Raw genomic sequence first — 25,221 nt, 5'->3', positions numbered from 1 at the left:
CTATATATGTTTTGTTAGATTTACACTTAAATATTTCATTTTGGGGGAATTGTAAGTGATATTGTATTTTTAATTTTACTTTTCACATGTTCGTTGGTAGTATGTAGAAATGCAGTTGATTTTTGTGTTGATGTTTTACCTGTGATCTTGCTGAACTCATTTATTTGTTCTAGGAGTTTGTTTTATAGATTCCTTGAGATTTTCTCCTAGACCATTATGTCATCTGCAAGTAAGGATAGTTTTATTTCTTCCTTTCCGATCTGAATGTAGTTTGTTTCCTTTTCTTGCCTTGTTGCACTGGCTAGAACTTCAGTAACATGTTGAATAGCAGTGATGAGAGTGGATATCCTTGCCTTCTTGATCTTAAGAGAAGAGCATTCAGTGTTGATAACTGTGATATAGCTGTAGATTTTTTGTAGATACTCTTTATTAAGTTGAAGTTCCCTGCTATTCATCTCTATTCGTAGTTTGCTAAGAGTTTTTACTATGAATGGATGTATAATTTTGTCACATGCTTTTTCTTTCTCATTTAATTTGATAAATATTTTTTTTTCCTTTAGCCTGTTAACATGGTATATTACATAGCTTGATTTTCAAGCTGAACATCCTTGCATCCCTGGAATAAAACCCATTTGGTCATGATGTATAATTCTTTTTACATAGTGCTGGCTTCTATTTGCTGATATTTTGTTGGGGAATATTTATGAGATATTGGTCTGTATCCAGTTGTTTTTATACTGTCTTTGTCTAATTTTGGTATCAGGATGGTATTGGCCTCATAAAATGTGTTGAGAAGTGTTCCCCCTTCTGTTTTCTGAAAGAGATGTGTAGAATTTGTGTTAATTAATCTTAAATTTTTGGTAGAATTTGCCAGTGAAACTTTCAGACCTTGGAAATTTCTTTTTTTGTGAGTTTTTAAATCATTAATTCAATTTCCTTAATTGTTATAGGACTATTCAAATTATCTATTTCATATTGAATGAGTTGTGATAGTTTGTGTTTTTTGAGGAATTGGTTCATTTCAAATTTATGTATAGAACTGCTCATAGCATTCCCTTATTATCCTTTTGATGGCTTTAGGATCTATAGTGATAGCTTCTGTTTCGTTCATGGTATTGGTAATTGTGTATTCTCTTGTTTTTGTCAGTCTTGCTAGAGGTTTGTCAATTTTATTGATCTTTTCAAAGAACCAGCTTTTTATTTAATTGATTTTCTCTATTTTTTCTTTCTGTTTTCAGTTTCAACTTGTTTTGACTTAGTTTGCTCGTTTTCTACTTCCTTGAGGTGGAACCTCAAATTACTCATTTAAGACTTTTCCTCTTTTCTAATATAAGCATTTAGTGCTGTAAATTTCCCTTTCAGCACTGCTTTAGCTGGCATACAAATTTTGATGTGTTTTATTTTCATTTCCATTCAGTTCAGTGTATTTTTTCTTTTGAGACTTCTATTTTGAGTCATAGCTAGAAGTATACTGTTAATTTCCAAGCATTTGGAGATTTCTATTATTTTTCTGTTATTGATTTCTAGTTTGATTCAGTTCTGTTCAGAGAATATACTCTATGATTTCAGTTTTTAACTTCGTTATTTTTTGTTTAATGGATCAAGATATAGAACATCTTGGTATATCATACATGGGCCCTTGAAAACAATGCATTTTTTGCAGTTGTTGACCAGAGTTTCCTATAAATGTTGATCAGATCCTGTTATTTAATGGGGTGGTTGTATTCTTCTTTATGTCCAGTTGGTTATTGATTTTTGAGAGAGGAGGTTTGAAACCTCCAACTATAATTGTGGATTTGTCTGTTTCTCAAGGTTTTTACTTCTCATATTTTCAGCTCTGTTGTTTACTGTATACACATTTATGTCCCTCACTATTACTTATAATTTTCTTTGGTCTGAAACATACTTTATTTCATGCTAATATAGCCACTCCTTTATTTTGATTGATGTTTACTTGTTATATCTTTTTTCATCCTTTTACTTTCAACCTACCTATTTTGTTATATTTGAAGTGAGTTTCTTGTAGACAGCGTATGGTTGCGTTATTTTTTTTTTACCCATTCTGTTAATCTCTTTCTTTTAAATGGTGCATATAGACCATTTACAATTTTTTTTACTGAGGTATAATTGGCATATAACATTATATTAGTTTCAGGTGTACAACCATGTACATTTAATACAGAGCCTGAGGCTGCCATTTTAGTTTTTGTTCAGTTTGTTCTATTTCATTCTGTTTTCTTTTGCTTCTGATTTCTTTTCCTACCCTTCCTGTGGGTTACTGTTACAATTTCTGGAATTCCATTTTGATTCCTCTATAATGTTTTTTAGTGTATCTTTGTATAACTTTTATAGTGGTTGTTCTAAGTATTATACGTACATAACTGATCATAGTCTACTGGTGTCATCATTTTACCATTTTGATTGAAGTGTAGAAACCTTTGCTCCTTTTTTTCCCTTTATAATTATCTTAAATGTTTTCTTTACATAAATAGATTAGGAACCATAATACTTTTTTCTTCAACCATCAAATATAATTTAGAAAACTTAAGAGAAGGAAAATCTATTTTATTCACTCATAATTTTTGTTCTTTTCATTTTTGTTTCCTCCTTCCTAATGTTTCATATTTCTTTTATAATTTCCTTTTTAAAAAAAAGAAGAGAACTTCCTTTAGCCATTCTTTTAGGGCAGATCTACTGGCAACAAATTTTCTGATTACCCTCATTTGACAATTTGTTGATTTTCCCATCATTTTTGAAGAATATCTTAACTGGGTATAGAATTCTGAGTTGGCAGTTCTCTTCTTTTAGCACTTGAAAAATGTGCCACTTCCTCCTAGCCTCCATGATTTCTTAAAACTGGCTATTTTTACAAGTTTGGCTTTTTTAGATTCTACATGTAAGTGATACCATAAAATCCTTGTCTTTGTCTCACTTATCTCACTTAGCATAATGTACTCATGGTTTATCTGTTGTCACATATGGCAAGATATCCTTCTTGGCTGAATAATATTCCATGGTATATATATCCCACATCTTTTTCATTCATTCATCCACTGATGGGCACTTAGGTTGTTTTGGTATCTTGGCTGTTGTGAATAATGCTGCAGTAAACATGACTGTGCAGGTATTTCTTTGACATCCTGTATTAATTTCTTTTGCATATATACCCAGAAGTGGAATTGCTGGATAATGTGGTAGTTCTATTTTTAATTTTTTGAGGAACCTCCATGTTGTTTTCCATAGTGGCTGAACTAATTAGTGATACAGAGAATATTTTATTATAATCATCAAACTTGCTAAGAGGCTAGAACTTAATTATTCCAACCACTAAAAAGAAATAATTATGTAACCTCGGAATCTAATTGTCACTACAATGGCAATCATATTACAATATATAAATGTATGAAATTAACATGTTGTATACCTTAATTTTATACAAAGTTATTATGTCAGATATATTTTAATTTTTAAAAAACCTGCTGTTTTTCAAATTGGCTTTTTCTCCTGTCATTAAGGTCTTGTTTCTCTCTCACTTCTTTCAAGAGTTTTTCTTTATCTTAGATTTTAGAAGTTTGACTGTGGTGTGTCCTGGCATGGATTTCTTTGGTTTTACGTTGTGTTTCATTCAGCTTCTTAAATTTCTACGTTTGTGTTTCTTGCTAAATTTTGGTAATTTTCAGCTGTTATTTCTTTGAATACCTTTATAGCCTGTTCTTTTTTTCTCTTCTCCTTTTAGGACTCTGATGACAAGACTGTTAGATCTTTATTATAGTCCTATAGGTCCCAGAGTCTCTGTTATTTCTTTCTTTTCTTTTTTTTTTTTTTGATTTTTGTTATTCAGATTGGGTCATTTCTGTTCTTCTGTTTTCAAAGTTCATTGAATCTTCTCTACATTCTACTGTTGAGCCTATCTATTGAGTTTTTTGTTACTGTACTTTTCAGTTCTAAAATTTCCATTTTGTTCTTCTGTATGGGTTGTGTTATAACTCCTGATTCTCCAATAGACCTCCTTTGATACCAACCCAGTAGTGGGGGAGAGGATTTTTCTTATAACCACTGGGTGGGGGTGGATATCCTGGATCCCTGTGTGGTCTTATCTGACACTGCTGGGCTGGTGGGAGGACTTGGTTAACTCAAACTTATCTGACAGCACTGTCTGACAGTGTGCCTTGTTACAACTACATGAGGGTAGAAGTTTGGGCTTCCCACTCAGCCTTTAGTGACAGGAGTGGAGGTACACTGCATTTTTTCTGTACCATTTGACTGGAGTCAAACGGTTGTTGTTTTAAAGCTCTCTGTCTTACTAGTCTGCCTTTCATTTGGTCCTTTCGCTAGAGAGAGAAGACTTTTCTTGGAGATTTATTTTGACAGCACGCACTGATATTTCCAGATTGCTGGGCTCTTCAACACTCAGTCTGGAATATATGAGGCAAAAAGAAAGCCTGTGGAACTCACTGCCATGTTCTGTCTTAGGTCCCAAGCCAGTATGCTTCCTTCTCCTCACTTTTCAGAAAAATCTTATGTTCACTTTATATATAATATCCAGGCATTTTAGCTGTACTTATGGTGAGGAATAGGGAACAGCATGTCTGTTCCATCTTTCCAAAATTGGAAGTCCCAACATTACACTTTTAAAGAATTATATCTGTCTTAGAGTAAACATATGCATGTGCTTGTGTTGTGTATGTATGTCTAGAAGTGGGATTGCTACATAATAGGTATGTGCATATTCAGCTTTAGCTTACACTGCCAAAACATTTTTCCAAAATGGTAGTACCAATTTGCACTCCAGCTAGTAGAGTACCTGTTTCATTTGTTATCTGTCCTCACTATCAATTGATGATGTCTGTTTTTCTTTCTTTTTTTTTTTTTTTTTTTTTTTTTTTTGGGGTACGTGGGCCTCTCACTGTTGTGGCCTCTCCCATTGCGGAGCACAGGCTCTGGACGCGCAGGCTCAGTGGCCATGGCTCATGGGCCCAGCTGCTCCGCGGCATGTGGGATCCTCCCTGACTGGGGCACGAACCTGTGTCTCCCGCATCGGCAGGTGGACTCCCAACCACTGCGCCACCAGGGAAGCCCCTGATGTCTGTTTCTTTAAGCCATTGTCATAGATATGTAGCAATAAGGCTTCATAGTCTTAATCTGTATTTTCCTGATAACTAATTCACAGTAGCTCATAGATGTCAGTGTTGAAGCTAAAACATAAAGGTTTTAGAAGGCAAACAGCATGGAGTATTCTCCTGATCTGTAGTGGGAAATTTTTCATAAACAGGGCACACAAACTACTAACAATAAAAGGAAAGATTGATAAGGTGAGCTTCATTAAAATGAAGAACTTCTGTTCAGATTTTCGCACTAGGAACTCTGGTCTGCAGCACCCAGGGCAAGGCTTCTGCACGCCACAGTCTACGAGCAAGTGAAACTAGACGAAGCACAAAGGAAAAGAGAAAAAAGCTGTGTGGCTGACAGGGTCTTCGTGCCCCGGCTGGGTGTCAGGCCTGTGCCTCTGAGGTGGGAGAGCCAAGTTCAGGACATTGGACCACAGGAGACCTCCCAGCCCCACATAATATGAATCGGTGAGAGCTCTCCCAGAGATCTCCATCTCAACGCTAAGACCCAGCTCCACTCAGCAACCAGCAAGCTCCAGTGCTGGACACCACATTCCAAATAACTAGAAAGACAGGAACACAGCCCCACCCATTAGCAGAGAGGCTGCCTAAAATCATAATAAGGTCACAGACACCCCAAAACACACCACCAGACACAGTCCTGCCCACCAGAAAGACAAGATCCAGCCTCATTCACCGGAACACAGGCACCAGTCCCCTCCACCAGGCAGCCTACACAAGCCACTGAACCAACCATAGCCACTGGGGACAGACACCAAAAACAACAGGAACTATGCACCTGCAGCCTTCAAAAAGGAGACCCCAAACACAGTTAGTTAGAGATGACAGAGAAATATGCATCAGGTGAAGGAGCAAGGTAAAAACCCACCAGACCAAACAAATGAAGAGGAAATAGGCAGTCTACCTGAAAAAGAATTCAGAGTAATGATAGGAAGGATGATCCAAAATCTGGGAAACAGAATGAAAATACAAGAAACGTTTAACAAGGACGTAGAAAAACTAAAGAGCAAACAAACAATGATGAACAACACAATAAATGAAATTAAAAATTCTCTAGAAGGAATCAATAGCAGGATAACTGAGGCAGAAGAGCAGATAAGTGACCTGGAAGATAAAATAGTGGTAATAACTACTGCAGATCAGAATAAAGAAAAAAAGAACGGGGCTTTGCTTTTGGCGCAGCGGTTAAGAATCCACCTGCCAATGCAGGGGACATGGGTTGAGCCCTGGTCTGGGAAGATCCCACAGGCCACGGAGCAACTAAGCCCGTGGGCCACAACTACTGAGCCTGCGCTCTAGAGCCCGCAAGGCACAACTACTGAAGCCTGTGTGCCTAGAGCCCGTGTTCCACAACAAGAGAAGCCACCTCAATGAGAAGCCCACACACTGCAATGAAGACCCGATGCAGCCAAAAATAAATAAATTGAAAAAGAAAAAAGGAATGAAAAGAATTGAGAACAGTCTCAGAGACCTCTGGGATAACATTAAATATACCAACATTCAAATTATAGGGGTCCCAGAAGAAGAAGAGAAAAAGAAAGGGACTGAGAAAATATTTGGCGAGATTATAGTTGAAAACTTCCCTAATATGGGAAAGGAAATTGTCAATCAAGTCGAGGAAGTGCAGGGAGTCCAATGCAGGATAAATCCAAAGAGAAATACGCCAAGACACATATTAATCAAACTATCAAAAATTAAATACAAAGAAAAAATCTTAAAAGCAGCAAGGGAAAAGCAACAAATAACATAAATGGGAATGCCTGTAAGGTTAACAGCTGATCTTTCAGCAGAAACTCTGCAAGCCAGAAGGGACTGGCAGGACATATTTAAAGTGATGAGAGGGAAAAACCTACAACCAGGATTACTCTACCCAGCAAGGATCTCATTCAGATTTGACAGAGAAATTAAAACCTTTACAGACAAGCAAAAGCTGAGAGAGTTCAGCACCACCAAACCAGCTTTACAACAAATGCTAAAGGAACTTCCCTAGGCAGGAAACATAAGAGCAGGAAAAGACCTACAATAACAAACCGAAAACAATTAAGAAAATGGTAATAGGAACATACATATTGGTAATTATCTTAAATGTAAATGGATTAAATGCTCCCACCAAAGGACATAGACTGGCTGAATGGATTAAAAAACAAGACCCATATATATGCTATCTACAAGAGACCCACTTCAGACCTAGGGACACATACAGACTGAAAATGAGGGTATGGAAAAAGATATTCCATGCAAATGGAAATCACAAGAAAGCTGGAGTAACAATTCTCATATGAGACAAAATAGACTTTAAAATAAAGACTACTACAAGAGACAAAAAGGACACTACATAATGATCAAGGGATCAATCCAAGAATAAGATATAACAATTGTAAATATTTATGCACCCAGCATAGGAGCATCTCAATACATAAGGCAGATGCTAACGGACATAAAAGGGGAAATCGACAGTAACACAATCATAGTAGGGGACTTTAACACCCCACTTTCACCAATGGATAGATCATCCAAAATGAAAATCAATAACAAAACACAAGCTTTAAATGATACATTAAACAAGATGGACTTAATTGATATTTATAGGACATTCCACCCCAAAAGAACAGAATACATTTTCTTCTCAAGTGCGCATGGAACATTCTCCAGGATAGACCATATCTTGGGGCACAAATCTAGCCTTGGTAAATTTAAGAAAATTGAAATCATATAAAGTATCTTTTCCAACCACCACGCTATGAGATTAGGTATCAATTATAGGGAAAAAACTGGAAAAAATACAAATGCCTGGAGGCTAAACAGTACACTACTAAATAACCAAGAGATCACTGAAAAAATCAAAGAGGAAATCAGAAAGTACCTAGAAACAAATGGCAATGAAAACACGTTGACCCAACACCTATGGGATGCAGCAAAAGCAGTTCTAAGAGTGAAGTTTATAGCAATACAATCCTACCTCAAGAAACAAGAAACATCTCAAATAAATAACCTAACCGTACACCTAAAGCAATTAGAGAAAGAAGAACAAGAAAAACCCAAAGTTATCAGAAGGAAAGAAATCATAAAAATCAGATCAGAAAAAAATGAAAAAGAAATGAAGGAAACAGCAGCAAAGATAAATAAAACTAAAAGGTAGTTGTTTGAGAAGCTAAACAGATTGACAAACCATTAGCCAGACTCATCAAGAAAAAAAGGGAGAAGACTCAAATCAACAGGATTAGAAGTGAAAAGGAGAAGTCACAATGACACTGCAGAAATACGAAGGATCATGAGAGATTACTGCAAGCAACTATATGCCAATAAAATGGACAACCTGGAAGAAACAGACAAATTCTAAGGAAAGCACAACCTTCTGAGACTGACCCAGGAAGAAATAGGAAGTATAAACAGACGAATCACAAGCACTGAAATTGAGACTGTGATTTAAAATCTTGCAACAAACAAAAGCCCAGGACCAGATGGCTTCACAGGCGAATTCTCTCAAACATTTAGAGAAGAGATAACACCTATCCTTTTCAAACTCTTCCAAAATATAGCAGAGAGAGGAACAGTCCCAAACGCGTTTGAGGAGGCCACCATCACCCTGATACCAATACCAGACAAAGACGTCACAAAAAAAGAAAACTACAGGCCAGTATCGCTAATGAACATAGATGCAAAAATTCTCAACAAAATACTAGCAAACAGATTCCAGCAGCACATTAAAAGGATCATACACCATGATCAAGTGGGGTTTATCCCAGGAATGCAAAGATTCTTCAATATATGCAACTCAATCATTGTGATACACCATATTAACAAATTGAAGGATAAAAACCATATGATCATCTCAACAGATGCAGAAAAAGCTTTCTGCAAAATTCAACACCTATTTATCATAAAAACTCTCCAGAAAGTAGGCATAGAGGGATCCTACCTCAACATAGTAAAGGCCATGTATGACAGACCCAGGGCCAACATCGTTCTCAATGGTGAAAAACTGAAACCATTTCCACTAAGATCAGGAACAAGACAAAGTTGCCCATCCTCACCACTTTTATTTAATATAGTTTTGGAAGCTTTAGGCACAGCGTTCAGAGAAGAAAAAAAAATAAAAGGAATCCAAATCGGAAAAGAAGAAGTAAAACTGTTCAGTGTTTGCGGATGACATGATACTATACATAGAGAATCCGAAATATGCTACCAGAAATCTAGAGCTAATCAACGAATTTGGTAAAGTAGCAGGATACAAAATTAATGCACGGAAATCTCTGGCATTCCTATACATTAATGATGAAATATCTGAAAGTGAAATTAAGGAAACATTCCCATTTACCATTGCAACCAAAAGAGTAAAACACCTAGGAATAAACCTACCTAAGGAGAAAAAAGACCTGTAGCAGAAAACTATAAGACAGAAAACTATAAGACACTGATGAAAGAAATTAAAGATGATACAAACAGATGGAGAGATATACCACGTTCTTGGATTGGAAGAATCAACATTGTGAAAATGAGTATATAATCCAAAGCAATCTACAGATTTGTGCAATCCCTTTCAGACTACCAATGGCATTTTTCACAGAACTAGAACAAAAAATTTCACAATTTTTTTGGAAACACAAAAGACACCGAATAGCCAAAACAATCTTGAGAAAGAAAAACGGAGCTGGAGGAATCAGGCTCTCTGACTTCAGACTGTACTACAAAGCTACAGTAATCAAGACAGTATGGTATTGACACAAAAACAGACATATGGATCAATGGAACAGGATAGAAAGCCCAGGGGTAAACCCACGCACATATGGTCACGTTATCTTTGATAAAGGAGGCCAGAATATACAATGGAGAAAAGACAGCCTCTTCAATAAGTGGTTTGGGGAAAACTGGACAGCTACATGTAAAAGAATGAAATTAGAACACTTCCTATCACCATACACAAAAATTAAACTCACCATGGATTAAAGAGCTAAATGTAAGGCCAGACACTATAAAACTCTTAGGGGAAAACATAGGCAGAACACTGTATGACATAAATCACAGCAAGATCCTTTTAGACCCACCTCCTAGAGACATGGAAATAAACAAATGGGACCTAATGAAATTTAAAATCTTTGCACATCAAAGGAAACCATAAACAAGTCAAAAAGTCAACCCTCAGAATGGGAGAAAATATTTGCAAATGAAGCAACTGACAAAGGACTAATCTCCAAAATTTATAAGCAGCTTATGCAGCTCAATATCAAAAAAACAGCCCAATCCAAAAGTGGGCAGAAGACCTAAATAACCATTTCTCCAAAGAAGATATACAGATTGCCAAAAAGCACATGAAAGGATGCTCAACATCACTAATCATTAGAGAAATGCAAGTCAAAACTACAATGAGGTATTACCTCACACCAGTCAGAATGGCCATCATCAAAAAATCTACAAACAGTAAATGCTGGAGAGGGTGTGGAGAAAAGGGAACCCTCTTGCACTGTTGGTGTGAATATAAATTGATACAGCCACTATGGAGAACAGTATGGAGGTTCCTTAAGAAACTAAACGTAGAACTACTGTATGACCCAACAATCCCATTACTAGGCATATACCCTGAGAAAACCATAATTCAAAAAGAGTCATGTACCACAATGTTCATTTCAGCACTGTTTACTGTAGCCAGGACATGGAAGCAACATAAGTGCCCAGCGACAGACGAATGGATAGAGAAGATGTGGCGCATATACACAATGGAATGTTAGCAGCCATCAAAAGAAATGAAATTGAGTTATTTATAATGAGGTGGATTGATCTAGAGTCTGTCATACAGAGTGAAGTAAGTCAGAAAGAGAAAAACAAATACTGTATGCTAAGATATATATATGGAATGTAGAAAACAGTACTGATGAACTTAGTGACATGGCAGGAATAAAGATGCAGATGTAGAGAATGGACTTGAGGACACGGGGAGGGGGAAGGGTAAGCTGAGACGAAGTGAGCGAGTGGCCTTGACATATATACACTACCAAATGTAAAATAGATAGCTAGTGGGAAGCATCCGTATAGCACCAGGAGATCACCTTGGTGCTTTGTGACCACCTAGAGGAGTGGGATAGGGAGGGTGGGAGGGAGAAGCAAGAGGGAGGGGATATGGAGATATATGTGTACATTTAGCTGATTCACTTTGTTACACAGCACCAACTAACACAACTTTGTAAAGCTATTATATTCCAATAAAGATGTTAGAAAAACGAGAAATATAAATTCTTGTGTTCCAACGTAGCAGGTTATCTATCAGTTTTTTTTTTCTTGAATACATTCTTCCTGGTGCCCTCTGTCTACTTGATCATATTTTTCTTACCTCAGTACCTAGCATCTATCTAACTTCTCTTCTTACATTTGTTACATTATATTGTAATTGCATATCAGTCTCCGCTACTACACTCAGCTCCTTGGGCAGTGCCCTTCATTTTGATGCAGTTAGTGCTCATAACAGTAGTGAACAGAATATATTTTTTTGAGTTGTACATAAATTTTCTACATTTACTGAGAAATCTATAAATACGTTGAATACATTTTAAACATGTGGTTTCCATATTTATCTTTATTCCTAAATAGACTGTTTCGTTTTACTGCAGTAAGATTCTTCTTGTGCATGTAAATCATCAACCCGACTCCTTAGACATGTCTATTTTTCAGTGAGTGAGTAATGAATTCTCTGAACTCTTGATTGTTCATAAAACTGCCTTAGAATAAAGAAGTCATATCATAAATAAGATATATGTGTAGCACTCATTACTAAACATTTATTTTGTATTTTCATTTTCAGAGGGCGCTTGTTTATCATTTCAACCAAAGCAGGATCTCTTGGAATTAATCTGGTAGCTGCTAATCGAGTGATTATATTTGATGCTTCTTGGAATCCGTCTTATGACATCCAAAGTATATTCAGAGTTTATCGCTTTGGACAAACTAAACCTGTGTATGTATATAGGTTCTTAGCTCAGGTAGGTTTATCATTTACATTCTCTCTCTCTCTTTTTTTTTTTTTTTTTTGCGGTACACGGGCCTCTCACTGTTGTGGCCTCTCCCGTTGTGGAGCACAGGCTCCGGACGCGGAGGCTCAGTGGTCATGGCTCACAGGCCCAGCCGCTTCACGGCATGTGGGATCCTTCCGGACCGGGGCACAAACCCTTGTCCCCTGCATCGGCAGGTGGACTCTCAACCACTGTGCCACCAGGGAAGCCCTACATTCTCTTTTTAATATTGAAAGATTGGGTGGAACTGATCATATTTCTATATGAATGTCATATATAATATATTGGCATTTTAGTTATTAACTTTTTGTCCTGAAGTTATGGAAAGTAAGACTTAAATTACATAAAGACAGTTTATAGTGATTGTTGAGAGCTTATTGTATTCCATTGGAAAGGAATTAAACTGTTCTCTTGCATTCTTACATCAGTAACCTCCTAAAATCTTATTTCATGTACTCTTTTATTCTGTTTACCTTGGTATCTGACTGCTCTCCTGCTTCCACCAAGTATAGAATTATTTAAAGCAACAAATGAATGCATATTGGTGAAAAATTTAGAATTTTTCTTTTTTGCCAATGTAAACTACTTTGAACATAAAAATCTCTCATGAATTAAACAGCATTGTACATAAAATTTGCTTCATGGCAGTATATCACTATGAAGTTCTGTTTTGTAGTAACCAATAACCTATATTTCTTTGTGTTTAAGTTTCATGTTTACAAAATTTATTTATTTGCATATTGTTCATTCTTTTTTGCAAAGGGAACCATGGAAGATAAGATTTATGATCGGCAAGTAACTAAGCAGTCACTGTCTTTTCGAGTTGTTGATCAACAGCAAGTTGAACGTCATTTTACCATGAATGAGCTTACTGAACTTTATACCTTTGAGCCAGACTTGTTAGATGACCCTAATTCAGAAAAGAAGAAGAAAAGGGATACTCCCATGCTGCCAAAGGTAAACATCTTTAAATTGTTAGCTTAAAAAAAGAAACTAACGTGGACCAAGGAAATTTTATTCCTACTATGAAAGTTATTCATCTAAGGCTATATTTCAGAACTTTTCAAAGAGAATAAAACTGTATTTAAATGAGAGGTCAATTCTCCACATAACACCACAAAAGATAGTGTAATCTGAAACACATATTTTATGCCAATAAAAAATTCAGCCCTGCAGAAAAGGGTTTCTGAGTAGAAACCTTAAAGGAAATAGTATGGTTCTCTTTTAATAATCTCCAGTAGAGGGCATACATAATTTTAATAATTATATATGAGATTTAATTGTCTCTTCCTTAACATTTTTTGTTGTCATATAGCAATTAAGAATCAGCAAATAAAAGTGTCTCCTACTTGATATTTTTCACTGTCATAAAGTAAGTAGGACTTTCACATTTCCAAGTGTGAAAGTCCTCTCATTTTATAGATGGGGAAACTTAGGGTTAGAGGCATTCGATGACTTGCCCAGTTTTTACCTAATAAGTGGCAGAGACAGGAATAGTCTATTCCTATAGCCATAGGAATACATCTGTCTTCTGGTCCATTGTTCTTGGATAAGAAAACAGTATTTAATATTAATAAAGAAATTTAATATGGTAGATACCATTTTGACCCTACTGAACATGCGAGAAAACTGTATGTTCTCTGATCTAAATAAAGAGTTTATATATTTAAACCTATTCTGATTATTTAAAATGTAATTTTGGGGGGAGATTATTGGGGGAGGTGCTGTTCCTGTTGTCTTGGTTTCAAATTTAAGCACTTAATGTTCCATGTAGCTGTTAAGAGAATTGGGAAAGCAACTACTGGGTTACAGTGTCACTTTACCAAACTTCAGTCATTTGTAAAGAAAATTCAACAGTATCTTAGTTCTTCATATGGTTGGAACATTTAATTAAAACAAAAGGTAATATAAATAAATATATTTCTAACATTAATATAAACCAGTGATTTCTCTAATTATTTTTCAATGTATATAAGTCAATTAAAGTAACATGAATACTTAGCATTTGGGAAAATTTTTTAAACGTCCTTTGTCTATATAAGCAAATATTTTGTTTTTGTAATCAATGAACTTTTCTTCCATTTAAAGTTTACTGATAGAGCATTTAGGAAAGAGGTTTTGTGACAGTCTCTATCAAATCTCTTTGATAATGGCTTAGGGCCACATGAAGGTTAAAGTCTATCGTTTTTATAATACTTTTTAAAGAATTGTCATTTCACTTTCCATGTTATGAAATACTAAATTGATAGTGATTTGGCTTCCTTTCTTAATTATATTATTATAGAATGTGAGTAGGGGTCTTGAATAGTCTTCAGAAAATTTTCTGTGTGCAAACAGATTTGTTTGTGTATCTTTTTTTTTTTTTTTTTTTTTTTTTTTTGCGGTACGCGGGCCTCTCACTGTTGTGGCCTCTCCCGCTGCGGAGCACAGGCTCCGGACGCACAGGCTCAGCAGCCATGGCTGACGGGCCCAGCCGCTCCGCGGCATGTGGGATCTTCCCGGACCAGGGCACGAACCTGTATCCCCTACATCGGCAGGCGGACTCTCAACCACTGCGCCACCAGGGAAGCCCCTGTTTGTGTATCTTTAAAAGCAGACAAACACAAATGGGCTCATACCATACATACTCTTTTACAACTTGCTCTTTTCACCTAGATGTTTCTTGAACATCTTTCCATATTGATACATATATCTCTACTTTAAAATAAAAACTTCGTAGTGTATACTTGCCTTGTTTTATTTAACTCTTATATCCCTAACACCTTTCCTATCAGGTACTTAATTTTGTATGGCAAAGAGTATTCTTTAAAGACTTGCACACATTTATGTTTATAATTTTAAAGATAGTGAAGTTTCCTTTTTCAAATTGAGACTGATTTTATATTTAATTAGCCTCTTTCCTAAAATTAAACTTAACTTTAAACTTCAATTTTCATGAGAAATAGCCCATGATTAGTAATATTTCTCATAGGAAGCTACCATTCCAAGTTGAATAGAGATAATTGTTGGGCTTCCCTGGTGGCGCAGTGGTTGAGAGTCCGCCTGCCAATGCAGGGGACACGGGTTCGTGCCCTGGTCTGGGAAGATCCCACATGCTGCGGAGCGGCTGGGCCCGTGAGCCATAGCCGCTGAGCCTGTGCGTCCGGAGCCTGTGCTCCACAATGGGAGAGGCCACAATAGTGAGAGGCCCGCGTACTGCAAAAAAAAAAAAGAGAGAGAGATAGTTGCTTTGAAGTTATTTGTTATATGGTAAATGTCTGATTGTAGGAAATCTGTTTAATTTAATAAACATTTACTGATTGTTTGCTGACTTTGAGGTGTATTGTGAAGGTGTATTAAGAAGAACAAGACATTACCTAAGCTTTAAAGAAGATTTTAAAAATCCAGCAGTAAAGAAATGCTGTTTAATTGTTACAGGATATCTGGAAAGAAACCATCTGTTTTATAACTTGGCACTCTGAGTTGTCAAAGGTGTCATGTTTTTTCATTTATAGACTTTACTTACTGTATTTTGGTTTTGGTGCTATGACCCTTTGCCCATGAAAAAAAGGAAAAGGAATATTGAATGCTACTTTAATGCAAAGTGCTTCAACTCTCCCATGCCTCTTCCCAAGAGGAAAATAATAGTTAACTTACTGATTTCTTACTGGGTTTCATACTCTGTGCTAAATAATTAGTTCAGGTTATTTTCCTTAATCTAGCAGCAACTGAAAAGCTGTTAGTGCTGTTCTCATTTTTGAGATGAGGAAATTAAGGCTTGGGGAGGTTTATGTAACTTATCCAAGTTTACACACCTAATTAGTGGTAAAGCTGGCTTTCAAACCAAGTCTGCCCAACTCAAAAGCATGTCCTCTTAATCATTATACGTTATTGCCCCCAAATGGAGATTAGAAAGTTAATTCTAAGTACAAGAAACAAGGCAGAGGACTTGGGATTCCCAGAATTTGATGATATTTAGAATGCTTTATTTTATTTTAAATAAAGGTGGATTTTAAAATATAGAATGCTTTCACAGTCGGTACCATTGGGTGATGTAACTATTGTTAAGATTGTATAATATAACCAGTTTAGCTCACGGCTTGTGAAGTTGTAAATTCCTCAAATTTATAGAAAGCTTTAAAGTTTACAAAGGCCTTTCTCACGTATACTCATTATCTCAGGAAATTGAAACTTAGAGAGTTTGTGATTACCCAAGGGTACATGGCCAATAAGTGTTAGAGCTAGAACTTGAACACAGTAGTTTTCAAATTGTATTCCAAAGATCCTCAGGAGATTTTCAGGGGTGCTCCAGGGCTACCATGTGGCTAAGCAAGTTGGGGAAGGCCAGATGGGCAGCACTCCAAGCTCTGCATCTCATTTCGATCAGAGTCCCTCTCCTTTTATCAATTTTATGTATTGGGCTGCAACATAATATTTTATTTAAAAAGAGGACTTTTTTAGTTTTAAAAAGTTTTTAAAACACTGTACCATATAATGATGGCTTACTATCATAGTAACTAAGAATTGTTAGGGATCTAAAAGAAAATACAATAGGATGTATATGAGATTTACCTGAAGGAGTAAATTTTTCTCTCCACTTGGAGAGAAAAAAGTAACATTCTTAAAAACAAAAGAATGAAGTGCTGATGTGACTGGTACTGAATGTATTCGCTATAGCATATGGTTAAAAAATGGAGGGGGTGCATTCAGGTACAGTTTTAATGGAAAAAAATCAGACTGGCCCATAAGTGATGGTTAGTATTTGATTGGATTAGGTAAGAATAAGGTGTGAATATAGAATGAAACAGTTTGGGTGAAAGGAAAGGGTAAGAATTTATGTACCAGACTCAAGGTATGATGAAGAAATTGGCCAGATGATGAGTTGAAATTGGATAGGTAAAGGTAGGACCAGCTTTTGGAGAGACATTAAAGGTAAATGGAAGCATTTGGATGTAAAATAGTATTCACTGTAAGTTCATGAATGGGGCTCTTTTATGATGAATGTGGGCTTTTGGAAAATTAGTGTGGCATTAAAATGCAGGATGAGGACATATAATAAGGTGATGATTGTGGAGTGAAACAGACATTTCAAGGAAATAAATGATGGAACTCAATCACTGATGATAGACTATACCTTTTGGTAGGCAGTGAAAAACCTTTAACCTAAGTAATGAAGCTTAGTTATTTATTAATTGGTTAAAAACTTTGTAGGTACCTGTGATGTGCCAATTATTGTGCTGGTTAGTAAGGATACTTTGGTAAATAAGACTAGGTTCCTGCTCACAAGGAGCCTACAGTCTAAATAAACATACCGTAACAATAAAAATTATGGGTCCTGTAATAGAAATCTGTATAGGCACCCTGTACAGGAAGGAATATTCAGTTCTTTCTTGGAAAAGTTGGGGATGGGGAGCTGACATTAGGGGACTTGAACTAATGTTGAAAATAGACATGGTAGCTCTGTGCATCGCTATGAGGGCAAAAGATGAAGGCCCTTCAAGGGGAGGAGCAGAAAAAAAGAAACATGTGCATAAAACAGCATTGCAAGTTTTAGGAACCTCAGGTAGTTAAAAATAAATAATGGCGTGTAAGGAGATAGGGGTGTAGAGTATAAGGGTGGGCATGGGAAGAGGCGAGAGAAAGACTAGAAAGGTAGATGGGAATCAGATCGTAGAAGTTAGAGAGCTTGGACATTGTGTTACAGGCTGTGGGATCTATTTAATGATTTTAAACAAAAGACCAACATCAAATTTTCATTTTAGAAAAATCACTTTGGGTGTCAGTGTGCAGGATGGATTGGAGAAAAGAAAATGGATAAGATACTTGTTAATATGCTATTAAAATGATCCGCATGAGAGAGGTAATGCAGGCCTGGAGTAAGGTGGTAGCAATGGGGATAGAGAAGTACCAGGCATGATGTAGGTACTCAATAAATGTTAATTTTGTTCCCTGGGCTTGTATTTAGAATTTCATTTAACTTTGCCCAATACTATTTGATTTTCATTTCCTTTAATGGGATTTTGAAAATTAGTTCTCTCTGAAATGGGTACAAGTAGATGTTTTTTATATTTGCAGTGAAGGATTTCTTGGTGTTTGAACCTGCTCTTATTTAAAGACATTTCAAAGTTGGTTCCTACTATGTTATAGTACAATTGCAAACACCTGCCCTTTTATACATATTTTTTAAGATGAAAGACTGCTAAAAATGGTACATTTTCACTTCCCCCTTAACTTGCTATTATCTAATTAATGATTAAGTTGCATGCCTTTTTGAGTTAACTTTTCTTTGTCCTTTGAAAAAGTATTCATTTTCAACTTACTTGATATGTGATTATTATCTCTTTCTGCCTCATCACTTCCTCTTAAAGTCATTATTATATAACTCCTCTTCTGTATTTCTGTTCTTGTTTACTTTCTTTTACTTCTTCACTTTCTAATTAGATTTACTATCTCAGTTTATTAACCACTTGACTTTTTCTTGTCTTTTTATCTCTGAAGTTCTTTAAAGGCAAGAACTGTATTTGCTCCTTTTCTTTCATCCATAGTGAATAAAGCAGTATTAACACTTTTATATGGCCTTTTTAGTCACCTTTATAGTGATATTTAACTGTATTTTTTATTGTTCCATATTGATCCATATATCATTGAAAATCGGTGTTAGAATTTGACTTACTTTTGCAAGCAGTAAAATTGAAATGAATCAGGTATGTAAAAGGAAGAGAATTGGAGCTTTAATTCATGTCTTCAGTTCTATATTCAATCAGCTATCTTAGCTCTATTCATCACTACACCCCGTTAATTATATTGTTATATCCCCTCATTGGTTTCTTGCTGTTGTTGGTGTTGTTGCTTTTTCCTTTTTGAAATATAATGGTCTTGTAGTTCTGTGGAACCGTATTTTAAAATATATTGATTTTAGGGTCTCCTGTATCATGGGTACCAAATGTCTATGCATTTCTTCAGTTGTTCAGGGTAATAATGTTCCTCAGACATTTTGAAACTTCAACATGACCTAAACTGATAAATACTTTAACACAAGTTTCTAGTGATAAAGGTTTGGTGACTGATTCTTAACTGTTTGTTTTTTTAATATTAAAGTAATATCTGACCTCTGTTAACGTTTATGTAAATTATGTTAGGGGAAAGTACCTCTTCTGGTAATAAACTTATGAATTATATAGATATCAGAGATAAAAATCTTGGTCAAGGTCATGTTTCATAATATGCTTCAGTGGGTATACAGCCTAAGCTCTGTACCCTTTAGTAAGAAAACAAAAGTCAGTAAAATTGGCATAGAAATTTTTTTTGCACTTCCCTTTTCCAGCATTTACTACCTATGTCTTTTTAAATATGGACTGCATGTTGATAATTATAGGGAAAACAAAATGGGGATTTAAATTAAAGTACCTAAAGTGAGGCTTTACTTCCTCTACCCTGATGTTGTGTACAATTTTGTCCCTTTGTCTTTAATCCTTCATTCAACTTTTAATACCTCATAGCATAGTTTACTGAACAGAGGTGTTATTGTGCAGTTTTATTAGCCAGCAGATGGTAGTATAAGGTTTTACCTTTGTCATTCTTAACATTAGAGAGAAATATACTCCATTAAAATAATTTGATGTGAAGTATAAAATAGCTAATCAAAAGGTTCGAAAGGACCCATTTAATTGTCGGGTGAGTATTAATAACCTATAGCATATTAACCGCATGGTGGCACATGAACCCAATTTTTGTTGACATGTACCTCTAAGGAGCTATGCTCATAATTGAAGCATATTTGAGGTTTGATGTCATTATCTCCTACTTCTCTGCCTCTTTTATCACAAGTTTAGTACATTTATTATTTACTACAAGTTTTAGTATTGTTTCTATATTTGTATTCACTGGCATAAAAATGATTATTATTCATCTGAATAAGAACAGACCACCAGAAATCATGCTAAACTCTAGAAAAATTGTTTTAATTCTACCATTTCTTTGTAGGTTGTAAAAGTCTCCTATTCAGTATTTGCTGGGATGGTTGATGCCCAGTAAAATGAGCAAATGGTTTAAGCCCTGTCCCTTTTGCAAGTAACCTACCAATCACCCTTTTTTGGGTGTAATTTTAGACAAGCCACATAAGCTTTCCAAGCCCCACTTCCCTTAAGAAGATAAGAAAACAGTAGTACCTACCTCACAGAAGAGATAATCCATGTAGAGCACACTGCCTAGCACATAGTAAGTGCTCAAATGTTAGCTGCTATTTTTGTTTCCATAATCGTCATTAATATTGCCATTATACTTGGTTCATTTCTCTGAAACCAGTATAGACTTAAATTTGTGGAATTTCAGAGGAGTCATATGAGGTCCTGATCCTTAGAAGGTTTAGCTTGACATATGACAGATCAGTAGAAGACTAAAATCATTTAGAGGCCAGAGGCAATAATCCCAGCTAGGCTGCAGAAGAGATAGGTATTTGAGGCTTTAACTCCCTTAGAGATCAATTATAATCAAGAAGAGGGAATATGATAATATTTAATTACTAGACATTGATAATCACTTCCAGTGATGTTAGCATGCATTTGACTACAAACTGTTACTTTTTCTAACATTCAAGAATTTTCCCCCTTAAATAATACATAAAACTTTAAAGGAATTGTCTGCCTCACAGCCAGCTGTGATACCAGTGTAGTAATTTTTAAAACTGAAGGGTTGCTTCTAGTATGCTTTCTCAAACTACAAAATAAATACATGTTAATAGACTGACATGATTTTTAACAGTGCTGTTTTGTGTCTTAACTTTGATTGTATCACCTTATAACACAGGAAAAACTAAGGAGCCAAAGTCAACAAGTATTTTAGGCAGAACATTTGGGTTAAAGAGGTCAGGGTACCAATGATGGCCCTAAATGGCAACCTCCCTAACTCAGGCAAGCTGTTTTACAAATCACTGCTAATGGAAACATCAACACAAATGAATTGTCTTGCTGGCAGAGTTGGGGGTGGAATGTGAGATTCCATTGCGGGGGTGGAGAGGGGTTGGGGGAGTGGAGGCAGTTGGGGATAGACTTAAGGAAATGTGTCTCCTTTTGAAGCACTAGAAATAGCTACTACTATGGATCATGGAAATTCTGAAATTGAAAATACCAGGTTTATATTTAGTAAATGCTCATTGAATAAATGAATTAAGTAGTAGAAACTTTTTGGTTTTATATACAAATCCAAAGATGTATCTGTTCTCTCTAGGTTATATGCTTCTTACTAGCCTATGCGGGCAGGGATTGTATTAGTATATCTTCATCACTGTATCCCCAGCTCCTGGTATAATACCTAGCACATAGCAAATAGTCAATAAAAGTGACAATGAACAAATAAATTTTTGTCCTAAAATTGCAAGCTAAGACAATGGTTGACATGCCTTGGACTAACCTGCATTAATATTTGCCTGACAGCTTGATAAAAAATGCAGATTCCTGGCTTCATCCAAGACCTACTGAATCAATTTCTTGATGTGGGACCTAGGAATCTGTATTTTTAACAAGCTCTACCACTGCTGTGAGTACAAGGTATATAGGAGTATGATTCGCCTTTCTAATTATTATCAGCTAAATCTTTGAATTAAGAAAAATAATGAACAGTAGCTAATGTTTGAGTGCTTTTTATGCTAGGTACTGTATTTTTTGATAAAAATTTGACTTTTATTATTGCTTCCAAAGTCAATTAAACATGGAAATTTTGGACATAGATTGAACACAATTTTTACCTAACTCACCAAAGACAAAGGTATTTTTATCTGACTGCTGGCATTTTTAAAAGGCATTCCTTCTCCTCCTACCCACTAAGGAAAACGTCTTCATGCTACCAAATCAGAAGCAGTGTTTCTGAACCTGTGACTTCTGCCCTTAATTTAGTTGAAAGTGAGAACAAATTAATTTATGTTTCCTTAATTCCAAACAAGGATGTGAAGCAAGCTGGTAACTATTTTATGCCTGGACCTGGGCTGGAGTTTTAAGGAATTAGGCAGAAGGTGAGTGTGTGTGACATTTAATCTGTCTTAAAGATCCTGAAAGTTATTCCTAGCTCTTGGAAATTATGAAAAAAGAAGGGAGTGAAAACAGAGTTCAAACCCTCTATTCATAGGGTAAGAGGAAGAGGAGGGAGGGAGGGAGGAAACCGACTTTCATTCACTTCACAAAAATGTATTCTGTACCTGCTGTGTGCCAGTCACTGTTCAAGATCCTGGGGCTATAGCAATGTATAAAGCAGACAAAAATCCCTGCTCTTGTGAAGCTTCCATTGCAGTGGGGGTGGGGAGAGACAGATGATAAACAAGGTAAATACATAAAATATAGAGTGTGACAGTTAAACCAATGCTATGAGAAGAAAAACAGGCATGTGGTTCTGAAATGTGTGTATTGAGTGCATTTTGGAGATTTTATTTACTTTTATTGAAGTATAGTTGATTTACAATATTGTGTTAGTTTCAGGTGTACAGAACAGTGATTCAGATATATGTAAATGTTTGGGTTGGCAAAAATGTTCCTTCGGGTTTTTCCATAAGTCTTATATATTCCTTTTCAGATTCTTTTCCCTTATAGGTTATTATAAAATATTGAGTATAGTTCCCTGTGATATACAGTAGGTCCTTGTTGGTTATCTATTTTATATACAGTTGTGTGTATATGTTAATCCCAACGTCATAAATTATCCCTCCCCCCCCATTTCCCCTTTGGTAACCATAAGTTTGTTTTCTAAGTCCATGAGTTTCTTTCTGTTTTGTAAATAAGTTCATTTGTATCATTTTTTTATTTTTTTAGATTCCACATATAAGTGATATATGGTATTTGTCTTTCTCTGCCTGGCTTAGTTAACTTAGTATGATAATCTCTAGGTCCATCCATGTTGCTGCAAATGGCATTATTTCATTCCTTTTTGTGACTGAGTAATAATTCCAGTGTGTATGTGTGTGTGTGTGTGTGTGTGTGTGTGTGTGTGTGTGTGTGTCACGTCTTCTTTATCCATTCATCTGTCGATGGATATTTAGGTTGCTTCCGTGTCTTGGCTATTGTAAATAGTGCTGCAGTGAACATTGGGGTGCATGTACCTTTTTGAATTATGGTTTTCTCTGGATATATGCCCGTGGTTTTCTCTGAATATATGCCTGGGAGTGAGACTGCAGGATCATGTGGTAGCTCTACTTTTAGTTTTTTAAGGAACCTCCATCCTGTTCTTCATAGTGGTTATACCAATTTACATTCCCATCAACAATGTAGGAGGCTTCCTTTTTCTCCACCACCCTCTCCAGCATTTATTATTTGTAGACATTTCGATGTTGGCCATTCTGACCAGTGTGAGGTGATACCTCATTGTAGTTTTGATTTCCATTTCTCTGATAATTAGCAGTGTTGAGCATCTTTTCATGTGCTTTTTGGCCACTTGTATCTCTTCTTTGGAGAAGTTTCTATTTAGGTCTTCTGCCCAGGTTTTGATTGGATTGTTTGGCTTTTTGTTATTGAGCTGTATGAGCTGTTTGTATATTTTGGAGATTAATCCCTTGTCAGTCACTTCATTTGCAAATATTTTCTCCCATTCCATACATTGTCCTTTTGTTTTATTTATGGTTTCCTTTGCTATGCAAAAGCTTTTAAGTTTAATTAGGTCCCATTTGTTTATTTTTGTTCTTATTTTCATTGCTCTAGGAGACAGATCCAAAAAGATATTGCTGTGATGTATGTCAAAGAGTGTCCTGCCTATGGTTTCCTCGAAGAGTTTTATAGTATGCAGTCTTACATTTAGGCCTTTAATCCATTTTGAGTTTATTTCTGTGCATGGTGTTAGAGAATGTTCTAATTTCATTCTTTTACATGTAGCTGTCCAGTTTTCCCAGCAGCCAGGTACTGTATTAAGGACTTTATTAGCACTGAATCATGTAATCCTTATAGCCACCTTACAAAGCCAGTAGAGTTTATTTCTATTTTATAGGTGATAAAATTATGACAGAGAGAAGTGGTGTCACCTGCATTTGATCTTAGTGCAATGATTCCAGACCCCATGCTCTTTAACTACTACGCTCTACTATGCTGCCATTAATATGTTATGTGAATAAACTTGTGAAAATAGTAAAATGAGGCAGTCTCCTTTGCTAGGACTTGACACTTTCTTCTTTTTATATCCAACTTTTTTCCATTCAGATATAATTGACATATAACATTATGTTAGTTTCAGATGTACAACATAATGATTTGATATATGTGTATGTTGCAAAATGTATGTTGCACCACAATGTCGAGTTAACATCCATCACCATACATAGTTACAATTTTTTTTTGATGAGAACTTTTAAGATCTGTTTTCTAGCAACTTTCAAATATACAATACAGTATTAACTATAGCCAACACCCTGTACATTATATCACCAGAACTTACTTATCTTATAATTGGAAATTTGTACCCTTTGACAAATATCTCTCCATCTCTCACACACACACCAGCTCCTGTAAACCATCACTCTACTCTGTTTCTATAATTTCAGCTTTTTTATATTCCACATATAAGTGAGATCATATGATATTTGTCTTTCTCAGTATGACTTACTTCACTTAGCATAAGCCCTGACCATCCATCCATGTTACAAATGGCAGGATTTCCTTTTTTATGGCTCAGTAATATTCCATTGTATGTACCACATTTTCTTTATCCATTCATCCATGGATGACACGTCGGTTGTTTCCATGTCTTGGCTATTGTAAGCAATGCTGCGTTGAACATAGTGGTGCAGATATCTTTTTCTTTTTGGATATTTGAATTTTGTTTATTTTTTTATACAGCAGGTTCTTATTAGTCATCCATTTTATACACATCAGTGTATACATGTCAATCCCAATCTCACAGATATCTTTTTGAGTCAGTGTTTTAGTTTCCTTTGGATAAATACCCAAGAGTGGAATTGCTGGATCATACGGTAGTTCTATTTTTATTTTTTTCAGGAAGCTCCATACTGTTCTCCATAGTGGCTGCACCAATTTACATTTTCACCAACAGTGCACAAGTTCCCTTTTCTTTACTTCTTCACACTTCCTTTTTAATCAGTGCTGTGAGTTTATGGAAAGGCATTTGAAATGTTATCAAGGTGT

At 35.8% G+C, this 25,221-nt stretch overlaps 1 protein-coding gene across 24 annotated transcripts in view; it reads left to right on the top strand.

Annotated features, from left to right (window-relative positions):
• ATRX (ATRX chromatin remodeler) overlaps window positions 1-25,221 on the top strand; it is a 247,227-nt gene that overhangs the window by 196,280 nt on the left and 25,726 nt on the right. For all 24 annotated transcript variants that reach the window (XM_032619125.1, XM_032619133.1, XM_032619134.1 and 21 more), the window contains 2 exons: window positions 11,923-12,100; window positions 12,893-13,087. In XM_032619125.1, the coding sequence (XP_032475016.1) occupies window positions 11,923-12,100; window positions 12,893-13,087 (373 nt within the window). The remainder of the gene's footprint in view (window positions 1-11,922; window positions 12,101-12,892; window positions 13,088-25,221) is intronic.

Source organism: Phocoena sinus, chromosome X (assembly GCF_008692025.1).
Source record: "Phocoena sinus isolate mPhoSin1 chromosome X, mPhoSin1.pri, whole genome shotgun sequence".
Taxonomy (NCBI): Eukaryota; Metazoa; Chordata; class Mammalia; order Artiodactyla; family Phocoenidae; genus Phocoena; species Phocoena sinus.
Note: the sequence above shows the minus strand (reverse complement) of the source record. Positions and strands in the feature narration are given on the sequence as shown.